General features: G+C 47.4%; 1 protein-coding gene across 3 annotated transcripts in view; it reads left to right on the plus strand.

Annotated features, from left to right (window-relative positions):
• nf2b (NF2, moesin-ezrin-radixin like (MERLIN) tumor suppressor b) overlaps positions 1 to 13,774 on the plus strand; it is a 139,789-nt gene that overhangs the window by 69,835 nt on the left and 56,180 nt on the right. For all 3 annotated transcript variants that reach the window (XM_072469440.1, XM_072469439.1, XM_072469441.1), the window contains exons 9-10: positions 3,275 to 3,412; positions 10,772 to 10,846. In XM_072469440.1, coding sequence (XP_072325541.1) covers positions 3,275 to 3,412; positions 10,772 to 10,846 — 213 coding nt within the window. The remainder of the gene's footprint in view (positions 1 to 3,274; positions 3,413 to 10,771; positions 10,847 to 13,774) is intronic.

Genomic DNA, 13,774 nt, shown 5'->3' on the forward strand with positions numbered 1-13,774 from the left:
CCACTTCTGGATCATGCCCCGAAGGCGGGGAGAGAGCTATATTTAACAGTCGCCAGACGTTAGACGACAGTTGTCGTTCTTTCACCTATCGCCCCGGGGAGACGGCTCTAATCTGATCGCCAGCACTGGAGCCAATACCTTGGCATCAATGTTCAGCAACAAAATAGGACGGTATGATCCACATTCCACAGGATCCTTACCTTTTTTAACAGAAGGGAAATCGATGCCTGCGCTAGTGTTACCGGAAGGGAACCTCAGGTCAGAAAGTTTTTCATAACATGTCCACCAGCACCACACCACCGCCCTTACCGTCCATTCTATCCTTTCGTATAGTCTGATACCCTTGGATATTTAACTCCTAGTCGTGACCATCTTTTTACCATGTTTCAGTAAATGCCACAAAATCATAGTCATTCACGATGATTTGCGCCATCAACTCATTTACCTTATTTTGTATACTACGAGCATTCAGGTAAAGTACACTTATGCTGTTTTTTATGTCTTTGTTATGAATCCTAACACCTTGATCAGTAACTTTTTGCAATTTATTTTTCCTCTTACCCTTTCTCCTAATTTTCCTTGTCTTTGAAACCATATCTCTACATAACCTGTCACGTAACCTGCTGCCTTGATCTCCATTAACCATTATACTGTCCGTAGCTTTACACTTCCCTTCCCCCCAACTTGCAAGTTTAAAGTCCTTGTGACCAACCTATTTATCCTATTCGCCAGAACACTGGTCCCAGAATGGTTCAGGTGAAGACCGTCCCAACGGTACAGGTCCCTCCTGCCCCAGTACTGATGCCAATGCCCCATGCACTGCTGCCTCGCGGCACCGACAACCCGGGTTCGATCTCCGCTGGGTCACTGTCCGTGTGGAGTTTGCACATTCATTCCGTGTCTGCGTGGGTCTCACCCTCCACAACTCGAAGATATGCAGGGTAGGTGAATTGGCCACGCTAAATTGCCCCTTAATTGGACATTTTAAATTCATTTTTAAAAAAGAATTTGTTCATCAAAATTCCCCCGGAACCGGGCAAAAAGGACCAAAATAAATCCGGTACCCTGGTGGGAGCTACCTAATGGGTGACCTTCTCCTACATGCTGCCATCGGAAGTCTGGCAACTTTAAAAGTTATGAAAGCTACATTCATCGCCCTTAAGCCCATGAGGGAATGAGATAATATCTATATACTGCCTGTAAAGATTGAGTGCTTCACTAGTGGTGACACTAATGGAAATCAAGCAGATAATCATGGACCCTTCCTTTATTCAGCAGTCAATTTGCATAGGCATATAACTAAATTTATATACAATATTCAATGAGAAATTTGGCTTTTAGGATTATCTGAAGGTGAATGGGAAGACTCTCAGCCCCTAGTACAAGAACAACTCTCAAGGTGCCATCAGTGTGCTGTCAGTAGTTTATTTGGCATTAATATTGGTTGGCGTATTGAGGACTGGGGTAAAGTTAAGTAAAACCTTGTTGAAGGGTGTTTTTTTTTTTTTAGATTAAACTGATTTTATTTCATAAGGCACTGAAGGAACTGATACTTTGAGTTAATTCAGATATGGAAGCATCAAATTTGCCCAGGTGAAAAGTTTTCATGTGGATAAAAGTAAGATGCAGAAAAAAAAAATGACCCAAAATGTTTAGTAAAATATTAAGCGCTTAGTGAAAATAGAACCAATCAGGCAAATATGAATGGAATAAATAAATAGAAATAATGCCATCGGATCATATGAATTTTACAGTGCAGAAAGAACCCTTCGGCCTATCTTGTTCACACCAGCATCTATCTATTCTAATCCCCTTTTCCAGTACTTGGTCCATAATCTTGTATGCGATGATGTTTCAAGTGCTCATCTAAATGCTTATTAAATGTTGTGAGGATTCTACCACCCTTTCGGACAGTGAGTTCCAGATTTCCAGCACCCACTGGGTAAAAATTATTTTCCTCAAATCCCCTCTAAATCTCTTGCCCATGATCTTAAATCTATACCCCCCGGTTCCTTTTATATCCCTTATAATTTTGTGCACCTTGATCAGGTTCCCCTTCAGCCTTCTCTGCGGTAAGGAAAACAACCCAATCCTTACCAGCCTTGCTTCACAGCTGAAATACTCCAGCCCAGGCAACATCCTCTGCACCTTTTGAAGTGCAATCACATCCTTCCTATAGTGTGGCGACCAGAACTGCACACAATAGTCTCGCTGTGGCCTAACCAACATTGATAAAGCTCCATCATAACCTCTCTTGTATTCTATGCAGTTGTAGATAACAGAACTATATTTATTTTTTGCTATCATGTGTTCTCTAGTATGGAGTTCAGGAACATGTTAGGCTAATAAATAAAATGTTAAATTTAAGTTTGATATGAAAAATTAGATTGAGTAAATGTTTAACATTCAATTTACCGTTCAGTTTCCCTCACCTTGGTATGCAGAATGCCTGTGTATTAAGATGTGAAGTGGTGTGCATTTTCATCAGTTTACATTGTGTCCCTGTTTTTTTGATAAAGTATTGTTCTGATTATAAGTTTTGATTTTCAAGTGATTTTAAAAAATGTTTGACCTCCATTTGATTGGGAAGGGGAAACACTTGAATAACTTGAGCAAGTAATTTTTAAAAAAAAATGTTTTTAAGAGTATCTTTTTTTACCAATTAAGGAGCAATCCACCTACCCTGCACATCTTTTTGAGTTGTGGGGGTGAGACCCACACAGACATGGGGAGAAAGTGCAAACTCCACACGGGCAGTGACCTGGGCCGGGATCGAACCCGGGTCCTAAGCGCTGTGAGGCAGCAGTGCTAACCACTGCACCACCGTGCTGCCCCAAGCAAGTAGAGTTCTGAATTGCCACTTTGATTAGAATTTCAGGAGCAATGCAGAATATTTAATTTGTCTTGGAAAGCGGCAACTTGATAAGTTCCCTGTATGATAAGCGCCAAAAAACCCAAATCACAAGATATATATTGGTACAAAATCTGCGTAATATTGCAGATGGTGGAAATCTGAAATAAAAGCAGAAAATGCTAAAAGCGCTTAGCAGATCAGGTAGCACCTGTTAAGAGAGAAATAGCTAACCTTCCATACTTGGAAGAATTCATCAGAACTTGGTGGATAATAATAAGTGGTTCAATTTCTCACAGCAGTTATTTCTTGGAAGTGTTTCAATGTAAATTGTATTTTATTTTAATATTATGGAACAACTGACTGGAATGACACAAAAATAAATATGCCAGTTCATAACTTTATTGCTGAACATTTTAAAAGCAAAACAAAAAGGACACAGACTTGCTGCTGGGAGTTGATGCACTTGGCCTCCATATCTATATCCCTGACAACAAACTCTCATCGAAGAAGTCATTTGCGTGGAGTGGGATCAGAAACATTTCCTACAGTGAGAAAGAGGTAGGTAAACATTCAAATCGTTTTGTCCTTAAAGTTGTAAAAGTTAAAATTCCATGGAATATCCACAATTATGCATAATGACATTCTATGACATTCAAATCATATTAAATAAAATGTTAAATATAGTTAGTTTTGCATCTGTTAACTGTAAATAAGCATTTGGGAAACATTTTTGAGCAAAGCCTGAATGCTTCTGTCAGTCGCAATTGGGATTTGAATTTTATTCTGAATGGGTCAAAAGTTATCTGTTTTGTGACGACTGATGGTTTTATTTTGCTTGTGGGTCTTCTGTACTTATGGATAATCTAGAGCACCATTGTGGTGTTTAGCGACTGATTCCTTGATTGTTTAGGGTGATGAGGGGCAGCATGGTGGCACAGTGGTTAGCACTGCAGCCCCACAGCGCCAGGCACCCGGGTTCAATTCCAGCCTTGAGTGACTGTGTGGACAAAGAACAATGCAGCACAGGTACAGGCCCTTCGACCCTCTAAGCCTGTACTGGTCATGATACCACCCTTGGCCAAAACTTCACTTCCCAGTGCCGTAACCCTCTTCGCTTTCTCCCCATGCCTACATGGGTTTCCTCCGGGTGCTCCAATTTCCTCCCACAGTCCAAAGATGTGCAAGTTTGGTGGATTGGCCATGCTATATTGCCCCTTAGTGTCCAATGGTTAGATGTGGGGGGATTGGGCCCAGGTAGGGTGCTCTTTCAGAAGACACTTGATGGGCTGAATGGCTTCCTTCTGCACTGTAGGGATTCTATTCTTATTCTATTTCTTCAGGGTATGCTATAAAAAGAGCAGGGTATTATTTATTGGAAACACAGGTAAATTTGTGAAGATGGCTAAATAAAACAATCACAAAATAATGGAGTATTTTGTTTCCCATCAGCTGGTCCTGTCTGTCTTTCTTTTCTGCTTCTCCCCATGACAAATTAAGTAATTTCGGCTTACTACTTTTTAAATTTAAAAATGCCAGTTAAAGTTTGTTCTTACACCTTAACTTGGAAGCTCCAAGTGCTGTGTTGGAGGTAGTTAAGTATCAAATCTAATTTCCATGTCCAAACAAGCTGTGAAATACTTAAGTAACCACCTCTGTGACTTCCGGGTGCGGCGATGTCCAGCTGAGTCGCACGTTTCTGCAGCTCCCTGTGAAACGGACTTTTGGGCTCTTGATAGGAGCCCCAACGGCAATTTTGACGGCTAAAAACACTGTGCGGTAAACCAGAAGGGAATCCCCCCTGGATACGGATGGAAAAAGGAGGAGAGAGTGGCCAGATTGCAGTGGATCCTTTAGAACAGCGGCAAGGAAGGCAAGAAAAAAACCAAGATGGCGTCGGAAGGTGGCAGTTTAACATGGGGCCCTGAACAACAAGAGTTCTTGAAATGCTGTGTGGAAGAGATAAAAAAGGAAATGAAGAAAGAGCTGTTGGCCCCGATACTACAGGCGATCGAAGGGCTAAAGGAGGAACAAAAGACCCAGGAGCGGGAGCTTCGGGTCGTGAAGGCAAAGGCAGCCGAGAATGAGGACGATATACAGGGCCTGGTGGTGAAGACGGAGACGCAGGAGGCACATCAGAAACGATGTGTGGAAAGGTTGGAGGCACTGGAAAACAACGCAAGGAGGAACAACCTGAGGATTCTTGGTCTTCCTGAAGGTGTGGAGGGAGCGGACGTCGGGGCATATGTGAGCACGATGCTGCACTCGTTAATGGGAGCGGAGGCCCCGGCGGGTCCGTTGGAGGTGGAGGGAGCATACCGAGTGATGGCGCGAGGACCGAGAGCAGGAGAAATTCCCAGAGCCATAGTGGTGAGATTCCTCCGTTTTAAGGATAGAGAAATGGTCCTTAGATGGGCGAAGAAAACTCGGAGCAGTAAATGGGAGAACGCGGTGATCCGTGTTTATCAAGACTGGAGTGCGGAGGTGGCGAGAAGGAGGGCGAGCTTTAATCGGGCCAAGGCAGTGCTTCATAAAAAGAAGATAAAATTTGGAATGCTGCAACCGGCAAGACTGTGGGTCACATATCGAGGGAGGCACCACTACTTTGAGACGGCGGATGAAGCGTGGACTTTTATTGTGGAAGAAAAACTGGAATGAGCGGGTTATTAAAAAGAACGTTCGAACAAAGTGGTGGGGCGAATGTGGGGGGCAAAGAGGGGTTTTATGCACTAATCCTGCGATGTGGTAACTTTTCTCTCTCCCACAGGTGGTGATGGGGGGAGGAGGGGAGGTGGAGGAGATGGGGCGTTGGCCATTGGGGGCGGGGCCAAGGGAGAAGCGCGGGCTTGGTTCCCGCGCTATGATAATCATGGCGGGAATAGAGAAGCAGGAAGGAGGGGGCGTCGCACGGTGCGAGCCGAGGTCACGGGGGGAAGCCGAGGTCAGCCAGAGTTTGCTGACTTCTGGGAGCAACATGGGGGGAGTAATTACGCTAGCGGGGGATCTAGCGGGGGGGGTGGGAGGGGGAATTACTGGGTTGCTGCTGCTGGGGAGAGGGGGGAGCTGGTATGGGAGAGGATGGGCAGGGGGGCACCGCCTGGGGGAGATACAGCTGCGTGGGAACCGGGTGAGGAGCTGGAAAAAGGTGATGGCTAATCGACAAGGGGGTGGGGGGGGGGGGGGGTAGGAAGCCCCCCAACTCGGCTGATCACGTGGAACGTGAGAGGGCTGAACGGGCCGATAAAGAGGGCACGGGTACTCGCACACCTTAAGAAACTTAAGGCAGATGTGGTTATGTTACAGGAAACGCACCTGAAACTGATAGACCAGGTTAGGCTACGCAAAGGATGGGTGGGGCAGGTGTTCCATTCGGGGCTAGATGCGAAAAACAGGGGGGTGGCTATATTAGTGGGGAAGCGGGTAATGTTCGAGGCAAAGACTATAGTGGCGGATAACGGGGGCAGATACGTGATGGTGAGTGGCAAACTACAGGGGGAGACGGTGGTTTTGGTAAACGTATATGCCCCGAACTGGGATGATGCCAATTTTATGAGGCGGATGCTAGGACGCATTCCGGACCTAGAGATGGGAAAGCTGATAATGGGGGGAGATTTTAATACGGTGTTGGAACCAGGGCTGGATAGGTCAAAGTCCAGGACTGGAAGGAGGCCGGCAGCAGCCAAGGTACTTAAAGATTTTATGGAGCAGATGGGAGGTGTAGACCCGTGGAGATTTAGCAGACCTAGGAGTAAGGAGTTCTCGTTTTTCTCCTATGTCCATAAAGTCTACTCGCGAATAGACTTTTTTGTGCTGGGTAGGGCATTGATCCCGAAGGTGAGGGGAACGGAGTATACGGCTATAGCCATTTCGGATCACGCTCCACACTGGGTGGACTTGGAGATAGGGGCGGAAACAGGAGGGCGCCCACCCTGGAGAATGGACATGGGACTAATGGCAGATGAGGGTGTGTGTCTAAGGGTGAGGGGGTGCATTGAAAAGTACTTGGAACTCAATGATAATGGGGAGGTCCAGGTGGGAGTGGTCTGGGAGGTGTTGAAGGCGGTGGTTAGAGGGGAGCTGATATCAATAAGGGCACATAAAGGGAAGCAGGAGAGTAAGGAACGGGAGCGGTTGCTGCAAGAACTTTTGAGGGTGGACAGACAATATGCGGAAGCACCGGAGGAGGGACTACAGGGAAAGGCAAAGGCTACATGTAGAATTTGACTTGCTGACTACAGGCACTGCAGAGGCACAATGGAGGAAGGCACAGGGTGTACAGTACGAATATGGGGAGAAGGTTGCTGGCACACCAATTGAGGAAAAGGGGAGCAGCGAGGGAAATAGGGGGAGTGAGGGATGAGGAAGGAGAGATGGAGCGGGGAGCGGAGAGAGTGAATGGAGTGTTCAAGACATTTTATAAAAAATTATATGAAGCTCAACCCCCGGATGGGAGGGAGAGAATGATGGGCTTCTTGGATCGGCTGGAATTTCCCAAGGTGGAAGAGCAGGAAAGGGTGGGACTGGGAGCACAGATCGAGGTAGAAGAAGTGGTGAAAGGAATTAGGAGCATGCAGGCGGGAAAGGCCCCGGGACCGGATGGATTCCCAGTCGAATTCTATAGAAAATATGTGGACTTGCTCGCCCCGGTACTGACGAGGACCTTTAATGAGGCAAAGGAAAGGGGACAACTGCCCCCGACTATGTCTGAAGCAACGATATCGCTTCTCTTAAAGAAGGAAAAGGACCCGCTACAATGCGGGTCCTATAGACCTATTTCCCTCCTAAATGTAGATGCCAAGGTCCTAGCCAAGGTAATGGCAATGAGAATAGAGGAATGTGTCCCGGGGGTGGTCCACGAGGACCAAACTGGGTTTGTGAAGGGGAGACAGCGGAACACGAATATACGGAGGTTGTTAGGGGTAATGATGATGGCCCCACCAGAGGGAGAAACGGAGATAGTAGTGGCGATGGATGCCGAGAAAGCATTTGATATAGTGTTGAGGAGATTTGGTTTTGGAGAGGGGTATGTTAGATGGGTGCAGCTGTTGTATAGGGCCCCAGTGGCGAGCGTGGTCACGAATGGACGGGGATCTGCATATTTTCGGCTCCATAGAGGGACAAGGCAGGGATGCCCTCTGTCCCCATTATTGTTTGCACTGGCGATTGAGCCCCTGGCGATAGCGTTGAGGGGTTCCAAGAAGTGGAGGGGAGTACTTAGGGGAGGAGAAGAGCACCGGGTATCTTTGTATGCGGACGATTTGCTACTATACGTGGCGGACCCGGCGGAGGGGATGCCAGAAATAATGCGGATACTTGGGGAGTTTGGGGATTTTTCAGGGTATAAATTGAACATGGGGAAAAGTGAGTTGTTTGTGGTGCATCCAGGGGAGCAGAGTAGAGAAATAGAGGACCTACCGTTGAGGAAGGTAACAAGGGACTTTCGTTACCTGGGGATCCAGATAGCTAAGAATTGGGGCACATTGCATAGGTTAAATTTAACGCGGTTGGTGGAACAGATGGAGGAGGACTTCAAGAGATGGGATATGGTATCCATGTCAATGGCAGGGAGGGTGCAGGCGGTTAAGATGGTGGTCCTCCCGAGATTCCTCTTTGTGTTTCAGTGCCTCCCGGTGGTGATCACGAAGGCTTTTTTAAAAAGGATTGAAAAGAGCATCATGGGTTTTGTGTGGGCCGGGAAGACCCCGAGAGTGAGGAAGGGATTCTTACAGCGTAGCAGGGATAGGGGGGTGCTGGCACTACCGAGCCTAAGTGAGTATTATTGGGCCGCTAATATTTCAATGGTGAGTAAGTGGATGGGAGAGGAGGAGGGAGCGGCGTGGAAGAGATTAGAGAGGGCGTCCTGTAGGGGGACTAGCCTACAGGCTATGGTGACAGCCCCATTGCCGTTCTCACCGAGGAACTACACCACAAGCCCGGTGGTGGTGGCTACACTGAAGATTTGGGGACAGTGGAGACGGCATAGGGGAAAGACTGGAGCCTTGGGGGGGTCCCCGATAAGAAACAACCATAGGTTTGCCCTGGGGGAATGGATGGGGGATATGGAATGTGGCAAAGAGCAGGAATAACGCAACTGAAAGATCTGTTTGTGGATGGGAAGTTCGCGAGTCTGGGAGCGCTGACCGAGAAATATGGGTTGCCCCAAGGGAATGCATTCAGGTATATGCAACTGAGGGCTTTTGCGAGGCAACAGGTGAGGGAATTCCCACAGCTCCCGACGCATGAGGTGCAGGACAGAGTGATCTCAAAGACCTGGGTGGGTGATGGTAAGGTGTCAGATATATATAGGGAAATGACGGACGAAGGGGAGACTATGGTAGATGAACTAAAAGGGAAATGGGAAGAAGAGCTGGGGGAGGAGATCGAGGAGGGGCTGTGGGCAGATGCTCTAAGCAGGGTAAACTCGTCGTCCTCATGTGCCAGGCTAAGCCTGATTCAGTTTAAGGTATTACACAGGGCGCATATGACTGGAGCACGGCTCAGTAAATTTTTTGGGGTGGAGGATAGGTGTGCGAGGTGCTCGAGAAGCCCAGCGAATCATACCCATATGTTTTGGTCGTGCCCGGCACTACAGGGGTTTTGGATGGGGGTGACAAAGGTGCTTTCAAAAGTAGTAGGAGTCCTGGGTCGAACCAAGCTGGGGGTTGGATATATTTGGGGTTTCACAAGAGCCGGGAGTGCAGGAGGCGAGAGAGGCCGATGTTTTGGCCTTTGCGTCCCTAGTAGCCCGGCGCAGGATATTGCTAATGTGGAAAGAAGCCAAGCCCCCGGGGGTGGAGACCTGGATAAATGACATGGCGGGGTTTATAAAGCTAGAGCGGATTAAGTTCGTCCTAAGGGGGTCGGCTCAAGGGTTCACCAGGCGGTGGCAACCAGGGGGGGGGGGGGCGTGGGGGGGGGGGGCGGGCGGGAGGGTGGGGGCGGGGGGGGGGGGTGGGCGGGTCGGGGGGGGCGTGGGGGGGGGGGCGTTGGGGGGGGGCGTGGGGGGGGCGGGTGGGGTGGGGGGGCGGGGGGGTGGGGGGGGGGGCGGGTGGGGGGTCGGGAGGAGGAACCAGAAGGACTCTCAGGGTTGTTAATATATACTGTATAGTATGTATAGGTCGTTGCTACAGATAATTATATATTGGACTGTTAAATTATATTTTTGGAGAGTGTTACTTGTGACAAGGCAGTTGCCAATTAGGGCTAGTTTTCATTTTTGTTATTTATTATTTATTCATTTTTTGTTTATAAAATAGGTCATTGTTATTTGTGTTGTTATAATATTGTGTAAAGGATGCACAATGTACTGTGTTGGTTGACCAAAAATTTTCAATAAAATATTTAATAAAAAAAAAGTAACCACCTCTGCACAAGTAAAGTTTAACAGAATCAATTGGTACCTTCCTTGAAATTAGGCCATACCTGAGTAAAGTGCAGTGGCATTCAAAAAGTCTTATGCATCATGATTTAATAAAGATGTGCAAAACAATTTTAGCTTCTGGGCGGCTGGAACAGGGACTCGATACTAACCTGAAGTTTGGGTTTTCAAACATTATTATTCTTTTTAAAAATTCTAATTAAGGAGCAATTTTAGCGTGGCCAATCTACCTACCCTACACATCTTTGGCTTGTGTGGGTGAGACCCACGCAGGCACGGGAAAAATATACAAGCTCCACACGGACAGTGACCTGGGGCCGGGATTGAACCCGGGTCCTTGGTGCCGTGAGGCAGCAGTGCTAACCACTGCGTCACCCTGCTGCCTCTTTTCAAACATTAAGCATCTTTTATTATGCTATAGTGAATTTTCTACCCGACTTAGGGATCAGAATAAAGCCTCCTTTGATTCCTCCTCCCAGTGTACATTTTGAAATTTTTTTTTTAAAGCAAATTTAATGTAAATGCTTTTTTTGCTTTTACAGTTTACAATCAAACCCTTAGACAAAAAGGCAGAAGTTTTCAAGTTCTACTCATCACAGCTCCGAGTGAACAAATTAGTGAGTTTATTTCCTTGTGACAGTTTGAATTTACAGCTTTTACCTTATTTTATAGTCACGCACCTATTGATGTTATTTATGCTGCTTGTTTCACATTTTCACTTATGATCAGTTCCTACTGGTCTTAATTTGGCTGATATTAATTCAGTGATATGGGGATTATGTCTCCTTTTCTAGTGTTGCACAATGCTTTGGAGCACCATCGTGCTCTGCCACCATAATATGTAACCATTGTACTTTTAAGTTTGGAGTTCTTGTCAATTTAGTTTATATTGTTACAAGCATGCCAGCCTTCCATCTCATAAAATGATGGTTTGCACCGTGGTGGTCATCTCTGTTTTTAAAAAAATGCTTTTATTGGTTTCACAATTATTTACAGTAACATTTGTTAAGGATAACACACAATAGTAAAATCAATGAAGAAAGAAAAATGGGAATCTACAAAATTGGTGTACAAATGGAAATAATGAGAGACAGACAGATCTTTTATACATTCATGCAAATGGACCTATGTACCCAAATGAAGGCTGTCTTTTTTGAGCCCTGGGAGTTGGTTGTCACAACCATCTTCGGCGGGTGATAAAGGAGACAAAGGCTCGGGCGCCTGCCCCTCCCCGTAAAGAACTCTGGCTGCTCTGACCCCCAAAGTCCGCCACTAGTGGGCATGGCTCCACCATCACCCCCACCATCTTGGACATCGCCTCGAAGAAGGCTTGTCCAGTACCCGATGAGTCTGGGGCAAGACCAGAACATGTGGGTGTGATTGGCCAGGCCTTCCTGGCACTGTTCACACTTGTCCTCCACCTCCAGGTAGAATCCGCTCATTTATGTTCTGGTTAAGTGCACCTTGTGCAACAGGGGCAGCACGGTGGTGCAGTTGTCTCGCAGCGCCGAGGACACGGGTTCAATCCTGGCCCTGGGTCACTGTCCATGTGGAGTTTGCACATTCTCCCTGTGCCTGCGTGGGTCTCACTCCCACAACTCAAAAAAGATGTGCAGGGCAGGTCAATTGGCCGCGCTAAACTCACTGGCGCCTATTCAGGGAGGCTCCCGTACCAGCCTCCCCGAACAGGCGCCGGAATGTGGCGACTCTGGGCTTTTCACAGTAACTTCATTGAAGCCTATTTGTGACAATAAGTGATTATTGTTATTTTTATTATTATTATTATCAATAAATTGCTCCTTAATTGGGAACAAAAAAAGAATTGAGTACGCTCAATTTTTTAAAAAATTGCACCCTGTGCACAACCTTCAGCTGTGTAAGGCTCAGCCCTGCGCATGAGGAGGTGGATTCACCCTGTGCAGTGCTTCGATCCAGAGTCCTCTCCCTGTCTCGATGCCGAATAATTTCTCCCACTTTTCCCGCGTCTCATCCAGTGGTGACCATACCTCCTCTAGTAGCTGTCCACACATGTCCATGCAGTTCTGATCCCCAAGCTCTCCCACGGTCAGAGGTCTGTCCAACAGGGAGTGTCCTGGTGGCTGGGGGAACGTTGCTGTTTCCTTTCGGAGGAGGTTCCTTGTAGTTCGTTCCTTTTCGGGAGTTGGAGTCATGAGTTCCCATAGCACGCTTGGTAGGTCTGTCCTATCCAACTCTTACTCTCAGTCGGTCTATCTCCTTCAGGTGTGTCCTTTGGAGGAAAATGATGTTGGTCCTCGGGTACTTCAGGTAGTCGAAGATTGTGGATCTTTTCATCGGGCCGTTAAATCCCCTGACATTTCAGGTTACTATCCTGATATGTTGGAGGTTGGGGGAGGGGGTGTTTCTGATGTTCCTCTTCCCAGCCCCCTCTTCTGCCAGGCGCTCCCCCTCTTTTGGGAGCTGTGCTGCAGCACCCCCCTTCTCTTACTTCCTTGTACCAGCATGCCCCCCCTCTCCAGGATACACTTGTTAGTAAATGAAGGAACATTATCACTGTCAATGGTCCATGTGTGACCTTCACAGTTGCTGTTTTCTCTGGCCGTTCTTGGAGAAAAACTCCTCTGCCTCTCTTGGTATGGTGAAATAGTGTTCCTATTTTTGCAGGTCATCCAAAGTCTTGCTGGGTACAGTATCCCGAACTGTACCATGGCTCCATTGAATTCAGTCCGGCTCATGGCCAGGTCGGTCCCAATATCTGAATAAATATGGATTATATGCCCTTCCCACTTGCAGGACCTTGTGTCCTTTGCCCAGTACAAGATCTGTTCCTTTCCTGGAATTGTTGGGGTTTGGTGATATTCGCCTACGGTGGTTCCCCTGCCTTGGACCTCTGCCAGAGTGACCTGTGGGAGCAGTCCATCTCTGGAGACTTGGGGATGTTTTATCCCCCACCAGCTTTCCTAACCTCTGTACCATGTAGCCCATTGGGTTCCTACCCTCTGTGGACTCCGGCATCCCAACAATCCTAAGGTTCTGCTGGCGAGACCTGTTTTTCAGGTCTTCCACCTTCCCTTTGAGCACTCCCTCGGCTGGCACCAACCTCACCACCTCTGCTTTGAGTGAAGTGATCTGATCACTCTAGTTTGTGGCCACTTTTCTAGTTCCTGCACTGTTGCCTTCTGTGTCTCCAATCGCCGTTCCGTCCTCTCTAGCACCTTCTTGAAGAGGGCCAAGGCACCTGTTGCCGCCGACTTCACTGTTGCCATGAGGTCTTCCTTAATGAAGTCTCTAAGTTTTAGGAATCCTCGTGTCAAGAGCTCCATCCATTGGCCTGTCGGTGGGAAGGCCGGCGGTTGCGTCAGTGACCCTATTTGAACCACCATGTCCTGCTCTTACTCGCTCCTCGTGTCTGTGGTCTCTTCCGGCTCTTATTGTTTTTTCGGCCCCTTTGCTAGTTTGCAGGCATTTCTTTGGGTTCTTTATGTTTCAGGGTGAGGGGGGGGGGGTTTGTTTGCTCAGTGACCAATTTTTCGATCAAACGTTTTTAGGTTGGAGTCTCTAGAGGG

The sequence above is a fragment of the Scyliorhinus torazame genome, chromosome 12 (assembly GCF_047496885.1).
Source record: "Scyliorhinus torazame isolate Kashiwa2021f chromosome 12, sScyTor2.1, whole genome shotgun sequence".
Taxonomy (NCBI): Eukaryota; Metazoa; Chordata; class Chondrichthyes; order Carcharhiniformes; family Scyliorhinidae; genus Scyliorhinus; species Scyliorhinus torazame.